This window comes from Hyperolius riggenbachi, chromosome 3 (assembly GCF_040937935.1).
Source record: "Hyperolius riggenbachi isolate aHypRig1 chromosome 3, aHypRig1.pri, whole genome shotgun sequence".
NCBI lineage: Eukaryota > Metazoa > Chordata > Amphibia > Anura > Hyperoliidae > Hyperolius > Hyperolius riggenbachi.
Genome location: NC_090648.1, coordinates 110085877 through 110111227, shown reverse-complemented (window position 1 = coordinate 110111227; position 25351 = coordinate 110085877). Strand labels below are relative to the sequence as shown.

At 42.3% G+C, this 25351-nt stretch overlaps 1 protein-coding gene across 1 annotated transcript in view; it reads left to right on the top strand.

The window, feature by feature from the left end:
- DDX56 (DEAD-box helicase 56) overlaps positions 1-11052 on the top strand; it is a 35995-nt gene extending 24943 nt beyond the window's left edge. Inside the window, exons 11-14 of the mRNA XM_068272360.1 lie at positions 1212-1301; positions 6719-6824; positions 8209-8309; positions 10759-11052. Coding sequence (XP_068128461.1) covers positions 1212-1301; positions 6719-6824; positions 8209-8309; positions 10759-10851 — 390 coding nt within the window. The 3' untranslated portion in view covers positions 10852-11052. The remainder of the gene's footprint in view (positions 1-1211; positions 1302-6718; positions 6825-8208; positions 8310-10758) is intronic.
- Positions 11053-25351: the final 14299 nt, after the last annotated feature.

Sequence of the window (25351 nt, the reverse complement as noted above, 5' to 3'; positions counted from 1 at the left end):
TCTGCAGGAGGTTTTTTTTTTTTTTTTTTTTTTTTTTAAATAAAAAATGCTCTGTATCTATGTGCGGCAAGTCCCCCGGCACCTCTCCGAATCTCTCTCCCCCCCCCCCCCCCCCCCCCCCGATCGCCACCGGCAACACTCACTAGTCCACTATCCCTCGAGTTCTGCAGCTTCAGCGTCGCTATGGTGATGGTCGGTCATGATGTCATGCGCAGTCCCGATCCTCCCTATAGCGAAGCCTGGAGCTGATTGGGAGGCTGCGCCATTGCGGGTTCCCTGGGGGTATGTATTGCAGCGGCGATCGGTGGGGACCAGAGGCACCTGGGGGGCACAGCTAGCTAGCCAAGTGCTAGCTGAAGAACACACAACTAATTTTATTTTTAAAAAAATCCTCCCGGGGGCATGCGATCCCCTGCAGCGGCTAGCCCGAAACTGTCAGGCTTACCGCCAGGGAGGTTAAAGGAAACCCGAGGTGAGAGGGCTATGGAGGCTGCCATATTTATTTCCTTCTAAACAATACCAGTTGCCTGTGTCTCTTACTTTTAGGCATAGCCCCTGAACAAGCATGCAGCAGATCAGGTACTCTGTTTCAGGTTTTACTGGATTACCCATATGCTTATTCCAGGGTTTTGACTCGCACTACTTATGCCAGAAGATCAATAGGGCTGCCAGGCAACTTGCATTTAAAAGGAAATAAATATGGCAACCTCCGTAACCCTCTCACCTCGTGTTCCCTTTAAATAATACATTTGGCAGCCTTCATATCTCTCATCACTGAGTCGCTTTAAAAGGAACCCAAGGTGAGTGACCTAAGAAGGCTGCCATATTTATTTGCTTTTAAACAAGACCAGTTGCCAGGCAGTCCTGCTTTGGCTGTAGTAGTGTCAAAATTACACACCAGAAACTAGCATGGAGCTAATCCAGTAAGACTTCAGTCAGAAACCTCATGATCTGCATACTTTTTTAGGGTCTATGGCTAAACGTATTAGAAGCTGAGGATTAGGAGAACAGCCATTGTCAGCCTCAATATCCCCCTCACCTCGGGTTCCCTATAAATAGGTGCGCTGTTACAGGATGATTTTCGGGTTTGAAGGGTTCTGTACCTAAGGTAATGCATCTCATTTTCTTGTAAAAGAAAAATCACATGTCAAAATTGTATAGAGGAAAAAGGTTTGTAGGGCTGAATGACTTTGTGTCCATCTCTCCCGCAGGATGCCATGAGGTCAGTGACCAAACAAGCTATAAAGGAAGCGCGACTGAAGGAGATAAAGGAAGAACTGCTGAACTCTGAGAAGCTGAAGGTAAGGGGCATGCTGCATATGTGTCTGTGCAATATCCCCACCCACCACTTCCTCCACTGACCTCCATCTCACACCTAAACCTTGCTACAGTGCCTTTGCCTGTGTTCACACAGAAATCTGTACATTTCCAGTCCGGTCAGTTTTGTATAGTTTTCTATAGGTGTGCTCACACATAAAAGGTGTACATTCAGCTCTGTGAAGCTGTACAATCAGCCAATCAGCACAAATGGAAATTCCATCATATTTTACAGTTTTACATCCGTTTTCTATCTGTTTTACCTGACTGGACAGGAAATGTACAGCTACATGAAGCTGCAAGAATCATCTTTCTATCTTTTTTATTAGGGTCAAAAGTTTGTGTGTGTGTGTGTGTGTGTGTGTGTGTGTGTGTGTGTGTGTGCACACGTACGTGTGTGTGTGTGTGTCTACGTGTGTACGTGTGTGTGTGTGTGTGTGTGTATATATATATATATATATATATATATATATATATATATATATATATATATATATATATATATATATATATATATATATATATATATATATATATATATATATATATATATATATATATATATATATATATATATATATATATATATATATATGTGTGTGTGTACTTTTGCCCTTTATAAAAATGTGAATATCTCAAAAACTATAAAAGATAGAACGAAGATTTCACACCCATACCAGTGTCATGTCTGTAAGTTGTTGTACAGGGGCTGGGTGATGGTATTGTTTTTGAAAGGGGGGAGGGCAGCTTCATGGAGCTGTACATTTCCTATTCAGTCCGGTAAAACTGATAGAAAAGTTATGCAAAACTAACAGGACTGAAAATTGAAATATATTTGTGTTTAAACTGTATATTCTAGTATAGTATAAGGGTAACAATGCTGCATTTAATGGTGGACTTTTCAAAGGTAACGGAAATGTGACACTAAATCAACAACTCCAGAGCTGGAGTTGTAGTTTTGGGTGCAGTGTGGGCCTTGCATTGTCCTGCAAGGGTTTCCAGTATATCCGTTCTGATTCAGCACATCTAAGATATTGCAAGGCTGCCGCATCTGTATTTGTTGAGCTGCGCTGAGCAGTTATAATACTGCTGGGTAATTACTGATATGGGGGTGGTACGGTCAGACCGTGGTGACAGTTCTGTGCTGAGAAGTCAGATGAGGACAGCCAGTGATTCTTATCTTAATGTTGTGCTGGAGTCATTCTGTGACCTTACTCAGCCACAGACTGTATCCTTAGTTAACCTGGAGTGTGATGTGCTTCCACTGACATGTTCAGGACATCTGGCATCACTGGCTGTGTCTTATCAGTCTGTATAGTGAGTGATAGACAGGATTTTATGATCCATGCATAATATGCTGTGATCTTGTGCATTTCCCATGGTGATACACTTCATGCCCTCAACTGCACATTCTGTCCCAGTCACCAGATTTTAAAGAGGAACTCCAGTGAAAATAATGTAATAAAAAAGTGCTTCATTTTTACAATAATTATGTATAAATGATTTAGTCAGTGTTTGCCCATTGCAAAATATTTTAAATCCCTGATTTACATTCTGACATTTATTACATGGTGACATTTTTACTGCTGGCAGGTGATGAAGCTGCTGCATGCTTTTTTGCAGGTGGAAACAGCTGTAAACAGCTATTTCCCACAATGCAGCAAGGTTCACAGACAGGAAACTGCCAGGAGTACGTGCTCAGTTTCTTGTGTGAGGGGTTTCACCACAATATCAGTCATACAGCGCCCCCTGATGATCCGTTTGTGAAAAGGAATCGATTTTTCATGTAAAAGTGGGTATCAGCTACTGATTGGGATAAAGTTAAATTCTTGGTCGGAGTTTCTCTTTAAGTGAGTGGATCATTCTAGAGCAGGGGTGTCAAACACAAATACAAAGTGGGCCGAAATTGAACATTCGGACCTAGTCGCGGGCCAATCTCAATGGCCAACCTCGACCTCCCTGGTGTCTAATGGCTCTCCTCCAACAGTTCCCTGGTGTCTAGTGCCCCCTCCCCTATATAGCTCCCTAGTGTTTAGTGCTTTCCCCCATCTCCCCCATATGGCTTCCCTGGTGTTCTAGAGCTTCATCTCCAGTATAGCTTCCCTGGTGGTCTAGAGTAGTCCAAACATAATGCGAAGTGGGGAAACCGCTTAGGGGCCAAATTTAATGGCTCTGAGGGCCTGATTTGGCCCCCGGGCCGGAGTTTGCATGTATGTTCTAAAGGAATATAGTGTATATGACCCATAAATGTCTCTTGTGACTTCACCATCTAATGACATCACTTCTATGCTAAAATAAACAGTACAACATACATATATCTGTAAAGTTTGCAAATTATTCTGCAACAGCTGTCTGTTACCTTAACCACCTTTACATGCAGCAATTTGCATTATAACTTAAAGAACCTATAACAAAACAAGGCAATTTATGTGATAAAGATGTATTCAGAAGCAGTTTGTTGCTCATGTGTACCAGAACTCATGAGAAAGAATTGGATGAAAAAACTATGGACTAAGGTTGGCAGATCTTCTGGGGGTATGAGGTGCTTGATTTTTGCAATGTTCTTCAGGTGAAAATAGGATGATTTCACCACAGCAGAGATTTGAGTTCTGAAGTTTAAATCCCCATCAATTAGAACTCCCAGGCTACGCACATGATCAGAGCTGCGTAGATCCGTGCCTCCTATTCCCAGTGGTGAAGACTGCAAGTTAAGTTGTTTTGTTATCATGCTCTGCCCTCCAATCAGAAGGACTTCAGTTTTGTCTGCATTTAGTTTCAGCCAGTTGTCATTCATCCATTGCTGTAGTTCACGTAAGCAGGCGTTTATAGTTAGAGTTGGGTCTGTCACACCAGGCTTGAAGGAAAGATATAGTTGGGTGTCGTCTGCATAGCAGTGGTATGTCAGGCCATGTTTTTGGATTAGTTTTCCCAACGGTAGCATGTAAATTGTGAAAAGCAGGGGAGAGAGGATTGAGCCCTGGGGCACCCCATACTTAAGTGTTACAGGAGTGGACAGGAAGGGCCCCATAGACACTTTGTGGGTTCTGCCACTCAAGAAGGATTGGAACCACTGAAGTACTATGCCATCAATGCCGCAGTATTCCTGTAGCCTGTTTATCAAGATGTCATGGTCAACTGTGTCAAAGGCTGCAGAAAGGTCTAGCAGTATGAGGATCAAGCACTCTCCTCTGTCTCTTGCCATGAGCAGGTGGTTGCATATTTGGATGAGGGCAGTTTCAGTGCTGTGGTGTTTCCTGAAGCCAGACTGGAATGGGTCATAACTGTTATTTTGTAGGATTCTGGCTTCTAGCTGGAGGTATACAGCTTTTTCAATTAGCTTTCCCAGAAAGGGGAGGTTAGAGACAGGTCTGTAGCTGGTCATTGCATCTGGGTCCAGGGAGGGTTTTTTGAGGAGAGGCCTGATGATTGCTTCCTTCAGTAAAGCAGGAAATATCCCTGATTGTAAGGAACAGTTAACAATTTTGAGGAATACCGGTACGAACAGGTCGGGGCAGTTCAACATGAACTGTGTTGGGCCAGGATCCAGGTCACAGGTAGTTAGGCGGACGTGAAATAGGATGCTTGATGTGACTTCTTCATCAATTTCTTTGAAGTTTGACCAAGGTGTTACGTTGTCTCTGCTAATGGTCTTTGGCGCTATATTAGGCTCAGATGCTGTAAGTTGGATGGCGGACCTTATAGCGGAGACTTTGTCTGTGAAGAAATGGGCAAATTGGTCACAGAGGTCCTTTGAAGACTCGATATTAAGTTTTTGACATGCTGGGTTGCAGAGTTTTTCCACTGTGCGGAACAGTTGGGCTGGTTTGTTAACTGCATTTGCAATCTCTTGTGATAGAAAGGATGATTTTTTTCCCGTGATTACCTTTTGGTATGAGGATTAATCTCTGCAATAAAAAAAGTAAGATTGATTTTAAAGTTATGCATTGCCTTTTTAGCATTCCTTTTATATGATCAACAGATAGAAATAGAGAATTGATTTTAACAGTTACTTTTTAAAGAGGACCCAAACCAAACATTTTTTAAATTCAAAATATTTAGTTGCACCACTCATACAAAGATAAATAAACACTGCTTCAAGCCTATGATCATTTCAGTGCATGCTTTTCACCCTTCTCTTTTCATAGCTAGGGTTATACTGGGGGCAGCCATTAGCAATTCCTCCTTTGCTGGACACCACCTTCTCCACCAGTTTGCCGGTTTATGTCCCTGCAATATGAAAGGAAGGGAGGGATTTCTCCAATAAATGTAAAATATTTTACATTTGTCATCATGCAGCTGAAAGAAGGCTACTATTTATTATTATAATTTAGAAAATAGATTTTATTTCTGAAATCTTGTATTTTTAATTTGGGTCCCCTTTAAGACTCGTATTTGCTGGTCACAATCATACAGGAAAAGATCACTGCAGATCTGATCTTTACAAATGTATATGATAATTAAACTGATCATTTTTTTCTCTGGGAGTTCTGGTCCACAGAAGAAAAACTATTTAGATGCTACCTTCAAAATGCCCAATAGTTCAAGAAATTGTCTTTTGCAGATTTTAAAAGTTTTGCGTAAAGGTATACGGACTTGAAACTTTAGCTTGTAGATGATTGGCAGGCAACCCCTGCAGCCAGCTTACCATTTGAACTCCTATCCCTACACGCTGCCAAGCAATGTTGCCCAAACAGGGCCTGCAGGACCAGTTCTTGTTCACCAGCTTCAGCCAGTGGTGTGCTTATGCATTCATAAATAAAGATTCCCTGTTCTCTCTAGTTAGCGAAAAGGTTGAATTTGCCAAGTGTTCCTATTGGTCATTTGATGCGATGTAGTGCTTCAGTGTTCATTTGAAAAGCTCAGTAGCCATTGTAGTCATATGTAGATCTAGAACAGTCAGTCTTCATGGAGGACTTTTACTAGATACACACTAGCATTATCGGAAAACCGTATCCAGAGACTCTGATCAAGTCATACAATTATGTGAAAGCCTCCTTGGTCACTAGTTAATGTAAGTTGCAGCGCAGAATAAAAATATTTATGCCCAGTGCTCTTACTGATTCGTGGGTCAGAATCCATTTCAAAGTAAAAACTTTCAAGAAGCAAAAACTAGAAGGTACACTCGCCATTCACATAAAGAAGCTGCAATAGAGCAATGTTCCACAGCCTCGGTTAGTACAGTCAATTCCCCATCCTTTTCCTATGGAGCTTCTGTCTTCTCCAGCATGGGGAGTTCAGACACTCCAATATTCTCAATGGCTGGTCATCTGCTGCTCCTGGGCTTTCACCCATTCGTGGACTAGACCTCGGCCTGTGTTATATTGTGTCACATGGTGAATCCTCCTCATTTCTGTCCATAAAGTCTTCCTTCCTTTATCCTCATCGCTCTTTTTTTCTGCAGACATATTTTGAGGATAACCCCCGGGATTTCCACCTTCTCAGACATGACAGACCGCTGCATCCAGCCATAGTGAAGCCTCACCTGAAGAATGTTCCAGATTATCTCAGTAAGTCCTCATTGTGGCGAAGTATTAGTTATATGAAAAGTGCAAGCAATGGCCAGTGCACCGGAGAGCAGTTCAAGATTTTTTTTTTCATCCACTATGGACAATCCAACAATTGTTTGGGGGTCATTGACTGTACACCCCTTTTTCAAGGCATATCACACAGTGTCCTGTCAGTTTGCCCACTGTAAAATCTTTCCTCTCCCTGATTTACATTCTTAAAGGGACTCCAAGCAGTGCAGAAACTATGGAAAGATGCATACCATTTTGAAGCTCTCTTTCTCCTCTTTCCAACGATATATAAACCGCCGCCCTACATCTTTTTTAATTTTCGCTACTTTTGTGATTGAAATCGCGGCCGCTGCGATTTGGATCGCAAAAATTTTGAAACCAAAAAGGTGTAGGGCGCCGCTTTATATATCGTTGGAAAGAGGAGAAAGAAAGCTTCAAAATGGTATGCATCTTTCCATAGTTACTTGTATTACACAGGACGACTTTTCCCCAGTGTCGGCAGCTGAAAGGAGCCGTGATTTCGATAGCGAAAACTAAAAGGCGTAGGGCGGTGATTTATATTTTGTTGGAAAGAGGAGAAAGAGATCTTCAAAATGGTATGCATCTTTCCATAGTTACTGCACTGCTCGGAGTGCCTTTAAATTTATCGCAGGTGGCTACATCTTTGCTACTGGCAAAGTGCATCGACACAGAATTTTTGTTTGTTGTGTGTTCCAAAGTGAGCAAAAACGCCTGGTCTACCAGAATGCTATGGGTCAGAAGTTGCCTAAGTAAATAGCCTAGGCCAAACATCACCGGGAAGGCGGGGTTACATACCCACATAAAGTAATTTTTACATACAGGAAGTGTTTCTAATGCTGAAATCAGGATAATTTAATGTGAAATTGGGTATCCTGAATAATGCTACATTATACTATATGTCGTTGTGTTGCCTCCAACTCCTATGCACAGTTATTTGTATTGACTGGGACTTTTACTCCAGGGCACAAAGTTTTATTAACCTATGAGGCAAAAGCATCCTCTTCCCAGTGAGTGTTCTGGTCCCCAGTCCAGCCCCCCCCCCCACCCCAATGCTGCTGAGGAAGGTCCAAAAAAGTCTGAAACGGGTATCTGCAAGTTGAGGCAGAGGATTATGTAATTCAGTAACCTGTAGGTGTGATCTAAATCCTTCAGAAGTGGACTTACATGACTACCTGACTTATAAGGGCATGTAAGAATGGTTTTCATATTGCAACCACTGCCTTCAAGTGAAGTATTACCAGTGCAGCAAAATTGTACACTTTGTGTGCTGTTCGCTGTTTTTCTTCTGTGTATTTACCTTCCACTGTATTTACCGATTACATTCCTCTTATGTACTGTTGTGTGGCTCTCCTAGTACCACCTTCCCTGCGTGCCGTTGTCGATCCTCTGAGCAAGAAGAAGCGACGGCAACGACTGAAGGGAGGAGGAGGAGTGCCCAGGATACCATCTACCAAGGTGAGACCTAATCTGTACCAGTAAAAACCGCACAAGAAGATATTACATCTTAAATGTGGAAGAAAAATTTGGGCATACTTATCTGGGGCTTCTTGCAGCCCCCTGTTGTACTTCAAGTGGAGTCTGATTCAGAGTCAGAAGCAATTTTTGGGTAGCTGGAGTCAGAGTCAATAATAATCAAGACTAGCCCAGACTGATATTTAAAATTTAAAGGGGCACTATGGCGAACATTTTGCTGTTCCATTATCCCCACCATCAGTTATTTAATATGGATAGCATACGTTTCTTCATAGAGCTTGTGTTAAAAAAATAAAATAAAATATATAGATCTCCTAAGACCAATTCTACTCTCTGACACAGCTGATCTGCGTCAGTAAATCAGCTGTTCCTGTGCTAATGCATGGCTAGTTGTTCCCTGCTAACTGCCAGCAGCCTTCTTGTCTCTCTGCCTCTGCTGATTTGTTTCTCACATGTAACTAAATAAACAGGCTGCTAATTAGTGACTTTTACTGTTGGAAAAATTACAGGTTTGCTTTAACAGGTTACCTGTAAAAGGAAAAAAGTGTTGCATTTTTCTATTTTGCGTTTAACCTCTGGATGGCGCTGCTGCATTTTCAGCAGAGCACCAGCAACTGTCTTGCGCTGGCGTCAATGGTTGTTCCCTCACTCACAGAATACGATACGATAGGAGAGGAGTATAGAAACTGCTGATCTGATATAGAAGCTTTTTGTTCATTTGAATGTACTGCTAATGGTGTTTAGCAGAATATCCTGAGTAACTGAGCAGGAACAACCATACACACCAGGCATGCCTGCACACCCACTCTGCATATGTAAGTCATTTGAGAAAGGATTATAGCTAGAGAATCAGCCAGTCTGCTAGGAAAGAAGTACCCTTCTGAAAATGCTACTTGCCTTGCTGTCTTGTTGATGCTTTGGCTTTTAAAGGACCACTATCACAAACAATTGTAAAATGCATGTGTCTGCATATGTATGAAAAGTACATTTTAGTAAAATGCACTGTAAATAACTCAATTTCCTATGTTTATGTCACTTTAAAATAGGTATTAAAGATCTGACAGGTTTTGGATTAGTTTGTCTTCTCTTGGGGGATTCTAATGGTTTTCTTTATTTTCAAATGCAATTCCTGAACAGCAGTTGCTCAATCCAGCTGCCAAAATAGTGTGCAAGCAAGTAGGGAGGCAGGCCTACATCTTTGTATAAATACTTTCCAGGGAATGCTTTTAGAATCTATAAAGGAAATACCGAGAGTCCCCCATGAGAAGATGGACTAGCCAAAGCCTGACAAATCTGTCAGATTTTTTTTACTGCCTATTACAAGCAACAGCAACTTAAGAGAAAAGTAATTTATAGTGCATTTTACTCAGTAAGGCCTGGAACACACCAGAGGAGTTTTTCTGAGCGTTTTGAGTTTTTAAATCTGCTGCTAATGTTATCCTATTATTATCCTATGTGTCTGTGCACACTGGAGCAATGAGGTTTTGTAAAAAACCCCATAGCATTACATTGGGAAGAGCTTTTGAAACCTCTAAAAGCTCTTCCCAATGTAATGCTATGGGTTTTTTTACAAAACCTCATTGCTCCAGTGTGCACAGACACATAGGATAACATTAGCAGCAGATTTAAAAACTCAAAACGCTCAGAAAAACTCCTCTGGTGTGCACCAGGCCTAAGAAATTTTACTTTTTATAAGTGTGAATTTTACAATTTTTTTGTGTGATGGTTCTTTAAAGCGTATCCGAGATGAAACTCTAACAAGTAACTTGTCTATATATCTCATCTAAAGTTTAGATAGTTTACACAGCAAATCTAGCTGCAAACAGCAGAAAGTTTATGATGATTTATTCCTGTGATACAATGAGGGTAGCCATTTTCTGATTGTCACAGGCTGAGGGCTGGAGATGCTATCAGCTTGCCTGTGTGTAAATTCAGTCCCCTCTCCTCCTCCCCTCTGCCTCTGAAATCAATGATTAGTAACCTCCTCCTCCTCCTGCCTAGATTGAGCTACCATAAGCCCTTGCTACAGTGCCAAGGTACAAAAGTAGCTGTGGGTGAGGCTTATTTATTTTATAGGGAATTAGAGTATTAAAACAGAACAAAAAAAGTATTTGGCTTGAGGAATGCCCTATAAACTATATGAAAGGAACACAATTCTGCAATGAGTAAAATGTTATCTCGGATCCACTTTAAGACTTTGAGATAATGACACCTACCATGTGTGCATTGTGTCCTCCAGCCATTACATGTCCCTGCTTGTTTGTTGATGTATCAAAGCAGAGGATCACAATGTCAGCCAGGAAACGCCAATTGTAACGGATGCAGCTTCCATATTTCTGCATGTTCATTTTCGTCTGTTTAAATGCTGGTGATGTTTTTAGGAAGTGCATTGGGCATAGCAATAAATAATTAATGCCTTCTTCTTTCTTAGTTTAAGAGGGGGAAGAACCCACTGCGGACATTCAGATACACAAAGGGGAAGAAGACGACGGCGCGCACCAGGAAAGGGCCGAAAGAATCTTAGGTTACAGCGCTCATCACAATGATGGATGAAATATAGGACTTGTCAGTGACTGGTTCATGAATTTCCATGAGTACAAGGGAAACACTTGTCAGCTGCAGGATGTGCTTGCTACCATAGTGCACAAGCAGATGCTACAGGTCACCCTGTACCATGCCCTGTGTGTACGGTCTTCTGTAAATAAATATATATATTTTTATGTGATGCCATATTCGATTCTCTGTTATTTTCATGTGAAAAACACTTTATAGCCAGTGGTGGTGCAACACCGGGGCCAGGGGAGGCACAGCTCAGCTCTGCTCCGCCCCCCCCCCCCCCCCCCCCCTTCTCTGATTACTGTGCAGCCTCCATATCTCTCTCAGTTCAGGTGTCCTTTAAATGAGTTCAGGCCCAGAGAAGGCCAGGGGTGTTTATGGATCTTGTTTGAATTATAATATATTATATGAATTATATGTGAATGCGGCAGTGAACTGTTTACAAACTGTTTTTGGACATGGTTACTGAGCCCCTGCAGTGATTTCCAGTGAACAGTCATGTCAGTTTGTATTGTAAGCCCACCTGCAGGCTTATCCATTCAATATTAAATATCAAACTTTTCCTTGCATACAAGATTTTTTAAAAACTCACACAATTTTTTAATTTGTTGCTCTCTTTGCCCATGCAGTGTTTTGTAGAGTGGTACACCTTTCTCTATCATTGCTACCATACTAAGAGGTTTTTATACCCAACAGTATTTTAGATGGTGTTGCCAAGCAACCTAATTACTTGGGAGATGTTCCAGTTTTTGTAGCACTATAGAACTCCAAGTCTTGTTGCCCCCTATTATTTTTGTGTTGTTTAAGTGCCACTGGCCTCAAATGCAAAATGAACATATACAGTGGCTTGCAAAAGTATACGGCCCCCTTGAAGTTTTCCACATTTTGTCACATTACTGCCACAAAAATGAATCAATTTTATTGGAATTCCACGTGAAAGACCAATACAAAGTGGTGTACATGTGAGAAGTGGAACGAAAATCATACATCATTCCAAACATTTTTTACAAATAAATAACTGCAAAGTGGGGTGTGCGTAATTATTCAGCCCCCTTTGGTCTGAGTGCAGTCAGTTGCCCATAGACATTGCCTGATGAGTGCTAATGACTAAATAGAGTGCACCTGTGTGTAATCTAATGTCAGTACAAATACAGCTGCTCTGTGACGGCCTCAGAGGTTGTTTAAGAGAATACTGGGAGCAACAACACCACAAAGTCCAAAGAACACACCAGACAGCTAAGGTATAAAGTTATTGAGAAATTTAAAGCAGGCTTAGGCTACAAAAGGATTTCCAAAGCCTTGAACATCCCACGGAGCACTGTTCAAGTGATCATTCAGAATTGGAAGGAGTATGGCACAACTGTAAGCCTACCAAGACAAGGCCATCCACCTAAACTCACAGGCCGAACAAGGAGAGCGCTGATCAGAAATGCAGTCAAGAGGCCCATGGTGACTCTGGACGAACTGCAGAAGTCTACAGCTCAGGTGGGGGAATCTGTCCATAGGACAACTATTAGTCATGCACTGTACAAAGTTGGCCTTTATGGAAGAGTGGCAAGAAGAAAGCCATTGTTAACAGAAAAGCAGAAGTTCCGTTTGTAGTTTGCCACAAGCCATGTGGGGGACACAGCAAACATGTGGAAGAAGGTGCTCTGGTCAGATGAGACCAAAATTGAACTTTTTGGCCGAAATGCAAAACGCTATGTGTGGCAGATAAACTAACACTGCACATCACTCTGAACACACCATCCCCACTGTCAAATATGGTGGTGGCAGCATTATGCTGTGGGTGTGCTTCTCTTCAGCAGGGACAGGGAAGCTTGTCAAAGTTGATGGGAAGATGGATGGAGCCAAATACAGGGCAATCTTGGAAGAAAACCTCTTGGAGTCTGCAAAAGACTTAAAGGGAACCAGAGATGAACGTTTCACACAAAATAAACATATCAGTTGATAGCTTGTAAAAAATAAATGCTCTACCTGATAATTTTGCCGCTCTGGTGTGCCTTTTTTAGTGTTTTTTATCCATTATTGCTCCAGGAAAAATCAAATATGGCCGCCGGCTCATATCCCTTCTTCTTCCGGGTTATCAGTTGTTCTGGATGTGCTGTCTAGGCTATATGAGACTATGCTGCTATCTAGGCTAAATGCAGCCTTTCATCTATGTGCTTTCATTTTGGTATGATATCTGCCTGTAGGAAGGGTCTCTCATAGGAATGAAACTGCCGTTATTATCAGTATCTAGTGCACACAGGGATCATATTACAGCCACAGAGCTTCTCTCTCAGGAGGAGCAGCAGCCTCTCCCATATCATCACAGCTCTCAGTATGCAAAGCATGAAATCTAAGCCAGGAGAGGGGAAGGCTTGGGCTTGAAAAGACTACACAGAAGAGTGACTCAGCTATAATGATTCCAGGTCAAACCTCGACTGAATAGTCGGTGGATTCTTATCACAGTTGCTAATAGACTAATTAAGCAGATAACAATGAAACTAAAAGCAGGGTAGGTGTTTACTGTCATGTTCTCACTGATAAATGTAATAAAATACATGAGGGTGCTTCATCTCTGGTTCTCTTTAAGACTGGGGCGGAGGTTCACCTTCCAGCAGGACAACGACCCTAAACATAAAGCCAGGGCAACAAGGGAATGGTTTAAAAAAAAACATATCCGTGTGTTAGAATGGCCCAGTCAAAGTCCAGATCTAAATCCAATCGAGAATCTGTGGCAAGATCTGAAAACTGCTGTTCACAAATGCTGTCTATCTAATCTGACTGAGCTGGAGCTGTTTAGCAAAGAATAATGGGCAAGGATTTCAGTCTCTAGATGTGCAAAGCTGGTAGAGACATACCCTAAAAGACTGGCAGCTGTAATTGCAGCAAAAGGTGGTTCTACAAAGTATTGACTCAGGGGGCTGAATAATTATGCACACCCCACTTTGCAGTTATTTATTTTTAAAAATGTTTGGAATCGTATGATTTTCGATCCACTTCTCACGTGTACACCACTTTGTATTGGTCTGTCACGTTAAATTCCAATAAAATTGATTCATGTTTGTGGCAGTAATGTGACAAAATGTGGAAAACTTCAAGGAGGCCGAATACTTTTGCAAGCCACTGTATTTAAAAAGAGAACATTTTTTATTTCTCAGTATCAACATTTAAAACTGTGTGGTCTCTACTAAAGGTGGGACTATGTGTCTCAATTATTATCAAATCGGTGCCGCAACAAGCATGCCGGATTAAGGAATCTACAAATTTCAGGCAGGATTTGGTTGACTGTATCGGATATGCTGGGAAATCTCGGGCCGATGTGGTCGATCGGGGTGCGGTGGTAAAAGCGTACGATATTGCAATAAATGCAACTGAACCTCTAGCCAATGTCATTTAAAATGTTAGATGTCCCCTTAATGCCCGTGCATGTAAATATTTTTACCTGTCTGCTGCCCCGAGTGTTCTAGTCTCAGCCGTACTGCAATTGCATCACACGCGCGCCCCACGTGCAATATGCCGGTAGTCCCGTGGGATGCGAATGAGGAAGGATGGTGAGGATTAGGAAAACACTCGGGGCAGCGGATAGGCACAGTATTTACTTGAAGAGGCACCGGGGACATCTAACATTTGGTGGGGACAGGGGGCGGGAAGGCAGCTTGCTGAGGCCGATTCCTGAAAGATTTCATGCTGAAATCGATCAGGAATCAGCCTGCGGTGTATGGGCAGGCAACAGATCTCTCCGATCAGATTCAATGAGAGAGATCTGTCTCTTGGTCGAATCTGCCCCTACATTGCTAGATGTATGGACACTTTAATTTCAGTTAAATATAGGATTTAAGTGATTTGGAAATTATCACCTGTGTTTTATTTACACACCGCAACATCATGTTGGATTTTTATTTTTTGGCCTCTGACAACTAAATTGGCAAGTTCCCCTAAAATCTGAATAAAAACAAATCTCCATATTTTTTGTAAAATAATAAGATGATGTGGCATTCTGGATTTGGTATCTCTGAACCTGGTTATCTCCTGTCTGTTTTATCATCACAGATCTGATCTGTGTCTCTGGCTTGTACTGTTTTTCTCACCTTGTACCTTCCCACTGGCAGAGAATGATCTGAAAAGATAAGATTATGCTTTGCTGTCCTTGGCCGATAGTCAAACGCTCCAATACTCGATAAGATGGCAGTCAGTGCACAAGTGCTAGTTGTATAAGCCAGAAAGGATTTGTGCATCATTTCAAGATGTCTTGACGCCTAGGTTCCTTCCAATGCTCCAAGAATTTACCAGCTGACCATTAGGGGCAAGTAAAGACGAGATGGTCAATGAGATACGAATAATTGCAACTTGATACAGCATTATGCAAAGTTTTGTATGCAAATTTATGCAGCTTGAAAATGAACCAATCCTGCTGAGGTAAAATTTGATTGGTAAATGAAGAGGATAAGGAGAATCGGCACTGCAGGTGCTTTATTCCAAACAAGCGAGGCACAATATGCAGTACACAAACAGTGTTGCTATAAAAGGTCACATACTATTTCAGCGAAGTGCGGTGGGTGCCGGGGACAGGTGCCTGATGGCCGTTTTGCACTAAAATGCACTTCTACGGAGGCTAGGATAAGGAGCCCCGCATCCTAGCCTCCGTAGAAGCGCATTTCAGCGCGAAACGGCCGTGAGGCACCTGTCCCCAATACCCACCGCACCACCACACTTTGCAGAAATGGTATGTGACCTTTTATAGCAACACTGTGTACTGCATATTGTGCCTCGCTTGTTGGAATAAAGCACCTGCAGTGCCGGTTCTCCTTCTCATCCTCTTCATTTACATTCATGCTGCCTTCTACTTATATCAGAGCACGCAGATTATATCACAGCGAGAGAAGTGTGTGAACCCTGCCTGCATCACCCCAGTGCCGCCTGTCCTTTTCTGCAGTGCCAACTGTTTCCTACATCTTTTGCCTACATGAAAATTTGGTTCATTTTCAAGCGGCATAAATGTGCATACATGGCGCTGTAGTATGGCAGCCTCGGCTCTTGACTTTTGGACATTATCCCCCATCCTTCCAGAACCTGTATGAGCCAAAACCAATTCCGGGTACAATACCCCGTTTGTATTTGGCGAATGAAATGATTCTGATACAAAATTTTGCATAATCCTGCATCAACTCAAAATTATTTGCATCTCCTTGACCATCCCTAGTGAAGGCTGCATTCTTATAGATGATAATGGTCATGTCTTTGAAAGCGGTAAAGCGCAGTTAGGCCTGGAACCCACTAGCAGTTCATTACTAAGCTGTTGCTAAGGTCTTGCTAATGCAAAGCTATGGGGGATATTCATAAAATCGCATCCCTCTAGTGGGATCACACCCATAGCATTACATTAGCAAGAGCTTTTCAGATCACAGAACACTCAGAAAAGCACACCTAATGGGTTCCAGGCTGCACAGGGTCCCACCACACCAAAGCAGACCATAATCCATTACAAGGATATAAAATATAAATGTTAAAAATTGTCAGGAGACCAGCAATATTCGTGCTGAACTTTTTTTCTTTAATATTCAAAAAGTGCAAAAAAAGTACAAAAATGTCTTTAATCCATCAATCCATTTGTGGTTTCTTGACAACTTTTTATATCCTTGTAATTGATTACAGTGATATGGAGGCTGCCATATGTGTTTCATTTTAAACAATACCAATTGCCTGGCAGCCCTGTTGATCTATTTGGCTGCAGGAGTGTCTGAAATACACCAAAAAAAAAAGCATGTAGCTAATCCTGATCTCCATATGCTTGTTTAGGGTCTAGGGCTGAAAACACTAGAGGCAGAGGATCCGCAGGACAGCCAGGCAACTGGTATCGCTTAAAAGGCAGCCTAATTATAACTTTTACCTCGGGTTCGCGTTAAAGGACAACTGAAGCGAGAGGGTTATGGAGGCTGCCATATTATTCCCTTTTAAGCAATACTAGTTGCCTGGCTTTCCTGCTGGTCTTGTGCCTCCTAATACTTTTAGCCATAAACCATGAACAAGCATGCAGCAGATCAGGTGTTTTTGACATTATCAGATCTGACAAGATCTGCATGCTTGTTTCTGGTGTGATTTGGACACTACTGCAGCTAAGTAGATCAACAGGGCTGCCAGATAACTGGTATTGTTTAAAAATAAATAAATATGGCAGCCTCTCACTTCAGTTGTCCTTTAACCTCCCTGGCGTTTTGATTATGCGCAGCCGCACTGCTGCACATGTTTTTTTTTAAACCTATTTTTTTTTCTTAATCATGTAGCTAGCCTAGCGCTAGCTACATGATACCCCCCTCCCTTCCGATTCCCACCCACCCTTCCGATCGCCGCCGGCGCCTATGCCCGTCAGGAAATCCCGTCCTGGCGACGAACGGAATTACTTCATAGGGAGTCCCGATCCACCCCTCAGCGCTGCCTGGCACTGATTGGCCAGACTGCGCACGGGGGGGGGGGGGGGGGGGGCTCTTTCGCGGCGGGTCGGCGGCGATCGCAGCAAACACGCAGCTAGCAAAGTGCTAGCTGCGTGAGTGAAAAAAATTTATTCAAATCGGCCCAGCAGGGCCTGAGCTTAGCTTATCCAGAACGCTAGGAAGGTTAAGGCATCCATACATCTAGAAATGTTGGCTGCCGATTGACAAATAGACAGATCTCTTTCTGATCAGAGAGAGATCTGTTGGCCGCCATAAGCCACACGCCCGTTGGATTTATGCAAACATTCTTTTGGCAACCTGCCTCATGACACCGCCTCGCCCACCCTGATGTACCCTCAAACTCTACCTGCTGCTGTCCATCGCTGTGTCTGCACTCCTATTCGGATTCACACCCCATGTGGCTGCTGCCAGTATTTTAGCCTGCATGTAATGCGTGCCTGCAACAACGTGGGCTGTGAATCTGGAAGAGGAGTGCGGACACCAGACAGGTAAAGTATAACTGCACGGGGGGACATGCATATTAGGAGGGACAGCAGCTGAGCGTTTCCTTCACGTTTGTTGTTGGCGATAATCACATACTGTTGCAGGTAGAAAGGACCGGGTGGTGGGTGCAGCGGGTCGTTAGCCAGTTCGCGCTATGCAGCAGTCAGGCTATCAGACTTGCGACCCCCTGCACCCACCACTCTGTCCTTTCTGCCTGCAACAGTATGTGCCTCTCTTTGCATCTGTTTATGATGACTATGTTTTAATGAAGAAATACCAAGGGGTGAGCAGCACAAACCAAAATTTAATGCAATATTTTTGCAAAGTATGCAAGCAGCAATGGAGATCCCCAATCTCCACATAAATAATGCAGAGGGGCTGCAGCACACAATAGGAAACAGTGACAGGGGCTCTTGGTTACGCTTTAACGCGCTTAAGCTCACCAACTGCGCCAAAGTTATATATTTTATGTGGAGATTGGGGATCTCCATTGCTGCTTGCATACTTTGCAAAAATATTGCATTAAATTTTGGTTTGTGCTGCTCACCCCTTGGTATTTGTTTATAATTTTCCCCTGTGAGCCTGCATAGCCACGCCCACCTCTAGCACAGTTAAGCATATAAATTAGTGCATAGCACATGTTCAGAGAGTTCATTTGGTAGCTAGTGAAAGGTGAGGTGTTTTTAATTTCTTTTTCTCCCATTTAGTTGACTCTGGGTTTTGGATTAGTTCCCACTAGACTGCTTATAAAAACTGGCATTTTGCATGGTAGAGTAGGACTCACCAGATTGGGGACACTTTGGCGCAGTTGGTGAGCTTAAGCGCGTTAAAGCGTAACCAAGAGCCCCTGTCACTGTTTCCTATTGTGTGCTGCAGCCCCTCTGCATTAATTATGTTTTAATGAAGATTGCACAATAAAGTTACTCGTCAGCAGTGCTAGATTTCACTTTCCTCCTTTTGTCTAGTAACTTATTTGTAGTAATACTTATTGGGGATGTGGGAGGAAACTGTAGTGCCTGGAGGAAACCCACTTAGACATGGAGAGAACATACAAACTTCTAGTGTTGCAAGGTGAGTACTATCTACTATGCCACAATACAGGATATTTCTCTCAAAATAGTCTCCATGCAGTAAGAATGAAGATGGTCTTATCCTGACGCATTAATCTCGCACTGGTGAGGTAAGAGATTTTCAGAAGTGTGTTATAAATTCATTAAGCAGTAAGGTGCAGAGCTGTGCCAGTGTCCTGGAATCTATGTCCTGCAGGACAATTAGGAGACATGCAATTTGATTTCTACAGGTCGACTCAACCTTAAAATTGTACCTGGCAAACCTTGAGTTGTATCATACTGAACAGGATTTTTTTTTTTTATTCCAACAGCGATGGCTTTGATAAAATCACACCACATTTATGGTCTAATAAGGAAGTCATTCTATTGGCCACTGCACTGACTGCTTCTTCAGCTTTTACTGATAACATCAAGGAGCTCTGCTGCTTTCTCTACTTTCATTAGAGATTGCAGTGAAGTAAGTTTTCTTGAGGAAGCGATTTTGGTTAAGGAGGATGTTAAAGAGGAACTTTGGAACTTCCGGTTCCGGCGCCCGCATGGAAGGAGAGTAGGAGAAGAGCTCCGGCGGATTACGGGCCAAACCACCCTCACCACACAGCTAAACCGCCGCTAAAACATAGCGGTTAGGTGCAGAAACAGGCGGGGAACACGGAGGACGGAAGGCGAGCAGCGCATGGAAAGATACCTCACCCGAGCGCAAACGCAGCCCCGGGCAGAGACGGACCCCACACAGACCAACATGGCGGGCGGAAAAACCGGGCCTAAAGCTACTCCTGCACGGCAACAGCAGCACAAAGGAGCACAAAGCACAGACGGAGCAGACTGGGACTCAGACGCCAGCGAGACTCGCAGCAGGGGTAAGAGCCCAGATACGCACATAGACTATCAGAAGATAGCAGCAGCTGTCAGCAAGGCTTTGAAGCCGGAAATACAGGCCACAATCGAAAAGGCTATGGCAAGCGCACTAAAGCCGTTCAGAAAAGAGATAAACAAGCATAACAAACGCATAGCAGAGACAGAAAAGAGAGTAAGCACTTGTGAGGATGATCTAGCAAAAGCAAACATCACAATCGAGAAACTCCAACACGAGAACTCAGTGGCTTACAGCCGTATAGAAGATCTTGAGAATAGATCACGCAGAAACAATATCAGGTTTGTGGGGATTCCTGAGAGTGTTCAAGCCTCTCAGTTGCATGCGCTATGCTCCACAGACATCCCCTCCAAATTAGGCCTGCCAGACCCTTTGAAGATAGAACGCGCACACCGTGTGGGGCCTCCCCGGGTGAAAGGAAAGAATCCGCCTCCCCGCATGGTCATGGTACGATATTTGGACTATGCCGACAAAGTTGCTGTAATGACAGCATATAGAGCACAGGGCCAGGACCTGGAGATAGAGGAGAGCACAGTCCGGCTGTTTAATGATTTTTCGGCAGACGTCTCACTAAAAAGGCGCTCTTTTAATAAGGTATGCTCCTCACTTTATACCAAACAGATCAAGTTCTCGCTGGTGTATCCAGCTATACTTAAAATCACAGATCAGGACAATAGGGTCTTAACATTTTATTCTCCTGAGGAAGCGCAAAACTACTTACAGAAAGGGAAAAGCCCTCCCAGGGAGAACATGGCAAACTCAGAGGAGCCACATGACTCACAAGATGAGGACTGAGACTGCAGCACGCATAATACCAAGCATTTCTCCTAAGCCAGGAAAACAGCCCTAAGGTTAAAAGTCCTGCATGTATTCTATTACTCTTAAAAGAATATGAGGGTGTATTATGAAGGTTTGGCTCGGATCTACGGACTCGAGGCAGTTAAGATACTGTCGAAAACTGCGGGAAAGAAGTGAAGTCCGCACTACTATGGTACAGGTTATGGTTGGTGTTTGGGGAATAAGTTTGGGGGAAGGGTGGGAGGGAAGGGAGTTAGAAAGGGGTTTGATCTCTGTGCAAAAATCAGCTTGGCTTAAATCAAAACACTGGAGTTGCGGCACTGTCCTCGGCCATCTTACATTTAGTTAAGTTAGAATGAAAATAGTATCATGGAATGTAAAAGGGTTGCAAAGTCCTGGGAAAAGATCCAGAATATTGAGACATCTGAGTAAATTCAAGCCAGATGTGTGTTTCATACAAGAGACACATTTAAGGGAAGATCAATACAAATTCATGAAAAAATTTTGGGTGGGAGAAGTGTACGGATCCCCGGCAGTACACAAAAAAGCGGGAGTACTAACCTTGATCAATAAAAAATTACAATGCAAAGTAACTGCTCACTCAGCAGACAACGAAGGCAGATGGTCAAGGCTGCAGCTCCAGGTTGCGGGAGAAACGATAATACTATATAATATCTATGGCCCCAATCAAAATCATACGGGTTTCTATGACAAAATCCAAACACAGATAGTGAAGGAATCCTCGTCACCAATAATAATAGGAGGCGACCTAAATACTGTCCCAGATCACTGGGAAGATAGAAGCAACCCAAAACGAGCTTTGAGCAGTAGAGATAAATATTTACACCCGCTCATGCAAGCCTGTGGACTTATTGATCCATGGAGATACTCCCATCCACACGAACACGAATTCACATATTATTCCCCAAAACATGGGTCTTTTTCCAGAATCGATCTATTCCTAATTTCAAAAACACTTGGAACGAGATTATCCAAAGCTTTCATAGCTGACCTACTCATCTCAGACCACGCTCCAGTGGGACTGATACTGGATGATCTGGTTCCAAGAGGCACAGATATAATATGGCGATTTCCTACAAAACTACATGGAAACGATGAATTTGAGGCCATGTTAAAACAGTGGTGGATGGAGTATGCCCAGGATAATGAGGCCCATAAAAATGACCCGATATTATTTTGGGAAACTGCAAAGGCAGTGATAAGGGGAAAAATTATCTCCTATACCTCAGCAAGAAAGAAGCAAGCCCATATACATTACATGTCCGAGGTGGAAAAAATAAGAATAGCTTTTAAAGCTTTCAAACAAAATCCCACCCCAGAAAACAAAAAAAAATGGTTAGAAGTGAAACTAAAAGGAGACTTATGGTACAAATTACATGAAGAATTGCAAAAGCCCTACACAACGTTGACATTTCATAAGTACGGGGAGAAGGCAGGGAAACTATTGGCCAACATGGCGAGATACAAAAAAGGGAACCAGGAACCTTGCGTGCTTAAAGACACAAAAGGTAACATGATACAACACCCTCAAAAAGTGAACCAATGCTTTAGAGAATTCTTTGCAAAATTGTATTGCTCCACCACACAGTCAGATCCAAACGATTTGCAATCTACTTTTCAGAGAATTCCGGTCAGAAAACTTACAGAGGAACAGGTAGAATCTCTGAACAGGGTAATTGGGGTGCAAGAGGTCAAGGAGACAATCAAAACCTTATCTAATCAGAAAACACCAGGACCCGATGGATTATCTAGTGAGTTTTATAAAATTCTACAGGGAGAAATAGCAGAGGACCTGGCCAAGCTATACAACACAATCTTAACTGACTCTGTGTATCCGGATTCTGGAAACACAGCATATATAAAACTATTACCGAAGGAAGGCAAGGACTTAACTGAAGTAGCCTCTTACAGGCCTATCTCTCTCATAAATCAGGATAGCAAAATACTATCTAAAATATTAGCTGATCGATTAGCACAAATACTCCCATCCCTTATACATACAAACCAAGTGGGCTTTGTGAAGGGACGAGCAGCCGTCACAAACATCAGAAAAGTTCTGACAGTCCTGGAACACGTTCGGGCTTATCCGAATACATATAAGTCAACAGGTCTTCTGGTGCTAGACGCCGAGAAGGCCTTTGACAGTGTAGAATGGGACTGGATGCTGGGTCTACTGTCTACAATGGGATTTAAAGGAGCTTTTCTTAAAGCAGTACAAGCAATATATCGAGTACCTAAGGCAAGGATTGCGACGGGTGGGTTCCTCTCGGAACCCTTTCCTTTAAAAAGAGGTGTGAGGCAAGGCTGCCCCTTATCCCCACTTCTGTTCAATATTGCCTTGGAGCCCCTGGCCATAGAATTGCGTTCACTCATAACGGGAATCGAGATTGGAGAGGTATCAGTGCAGCAAGCGCTCTTTGCTGATGACATTCTTCTTTTTTTAAATAACCCCATAGAACAAATCCCACAGATTTTTCAAATTCTTAAAGATTTTGAATCCCGATCTGGATTAAAAATTAATAAAGACAAATGTGAACTCATGCCTCTGTCAAAATCAGCAAATTTCCGAGGATGGCACGGTTTGGGGGTCCGCCTGGTCACAACCTCTATAAAATACCTGGGTATTAAAATACCGAGGGACCCGACACAAATTTATACTCTTAATTATTCTGACCTGTTTCAGAAAATCAAACAACAGTTAGAAAGATGGGCTACCCTCCCAATCGGATTAGCAGGAAGAATAGCACTCCTAAAAATGACAACAATGGGGAGATTACTTTACCCTATGCAAACAATCCCACTGCTTATAAAACATAAAGACACTAAATCCTTAGAAACAGCCTTCACAAAATTCATTTGGCAGGGCAAGAGACCACGTGTGGCTCTTTCAAAGCTTCAAAAAGCAAAAATAATAGGGGGAATGGGCTTACCGAATATAAGACAATATAACCTGGCCTCTCTCTTGCGCCACATCCAAGACTGGATCAAAGGCACAAGCAAATACTCTAATTTAAAACTAGAAACAGAAATAGTTAAACCCTGGTCTCTCCTTGGCCTCCTCCACTCAAAAATTTTTGAACTACCTCTCCGACTTAGGCAAAATGCTATCTTTAGAGATACTGTACAAACCTGGAGAGCAATACGCAAAAAATTACGTCTCCCATGTCTTGTTTCCAAATATATGCCCATCTGGGGTAACCCCCACTACCCGTCAAGTATCTCCCAACACCAATTTTCAAACTGGGACTATAAAGGGATAGATAAACTGGGGAAACTACTAAATATAGAAGAAGGGAGATGGCTAACGCTTCAAGAACTGGCAGGTAAATACAATATCACAAAAGCTGACTTTCTTCCGTACATGCAATTGCAGTCGATGGTCCATTCACACATATCGGACATAACTAATGTGGCCCAACCCACGGAATTTGACAAAATTATAAATCCGGGAGGTCCACTCAAAACACTAGCAGACTTGGCAAAGGCACTAGCACAGCTAGACGAAGAATTTTTTAGTAAAATTGCACTTGGGAAGTGGTGTAGTGATCTGGAGGAGGAGGATATAGAAGACAAAATAATACAGGGACTACAAGTCTTTAGAAACCAAATTAAAAATGAACAATTTAGAACATCACACTTCCTATTTATTCATAGAGCAAAATATGCGTTCAATATCAGGTATCGAACCCCTCCAGCTCATTATGTCCCAGAATGTCCTAAGTGCAAGCACCCGAATGCCAATTTATTCCATTGTATTTGGTCATGTGAATTTATTGATCACTATTGGGGGAAAGTCCTTACTTTTGCGAATAACATGTGTGGAAAATCAGTACAAAAAAAGGCTATGCTACTTCTATTCCACTACTCTGACGAGAGAGAAGATAACAAAGAGCAGAAACCTTCGGCCCTATTTCATATCATTTTAGCATCTGCCCGGAGAGTAATCTTTCAAAATTGGATCTCTGCACAACCTCCCACGATCTCATCATTAAAGAAAGATCTAATGGTAATATTTACCTTGGAAAAACTCAACACGCTGCAGTCTCTAGAGCTACGCACAAAAAACTTCTTCAAAATCTGGAAAAAGTACATTCTACACTCTTTTACTCCAGCGGAACTCAATATACTGATGGGACATTTCTCATTAACTTCCTGGTACTGTTTAGAGGACTTGGGAGGCACCTTAGGTGCTCTTGAATACAAAAAGACCTAATTTGAGACCCTCGGTTTCTTTTTTCTTCATTTTTGGCCAAAAAAAAAAAAAAAAAAGATTGAAACTCAAACCCTAGAAGAAATGTATAACCTTAAAAAATTATCTGATATTATTACTTGTATGCCCAAACGAAGTGTACTGATAACCGGCTATTTAGACACAGAGAAGGGGGGAGGGGGGAGGGTAAAGGGCTGTTTTTTTTTTTTTTTTTTTTTTTTTTTTTTTTTTTTTTTTTTTTTTTTTTAAGGTTTACTACCAAAGTCAAAGGGTGTTTTACAAATATCTGTCTTTTTTTAAGAATTTTGTAGAAATGAAACAAATGTACACCTTCTTATATCTAGTCAGATGTAAACATATTGTAAACCTGTGGGATGAAAATGTTTGAAAATCTTCCAATAAAATATATTTAAAAAAAAAAAAAAGAGGAACTTCAGGCTAAACAAACATACTGTCATTAAGTTACATTAGTTATGTTAATTAGGTAGGTAATATAATCTCTTACCCACCCTGTTTTAAAAGAACAGGCAAATGTTTGATTTTATGAGGGCAGCCATCTTTTTGGTTGAAAGGAGGTG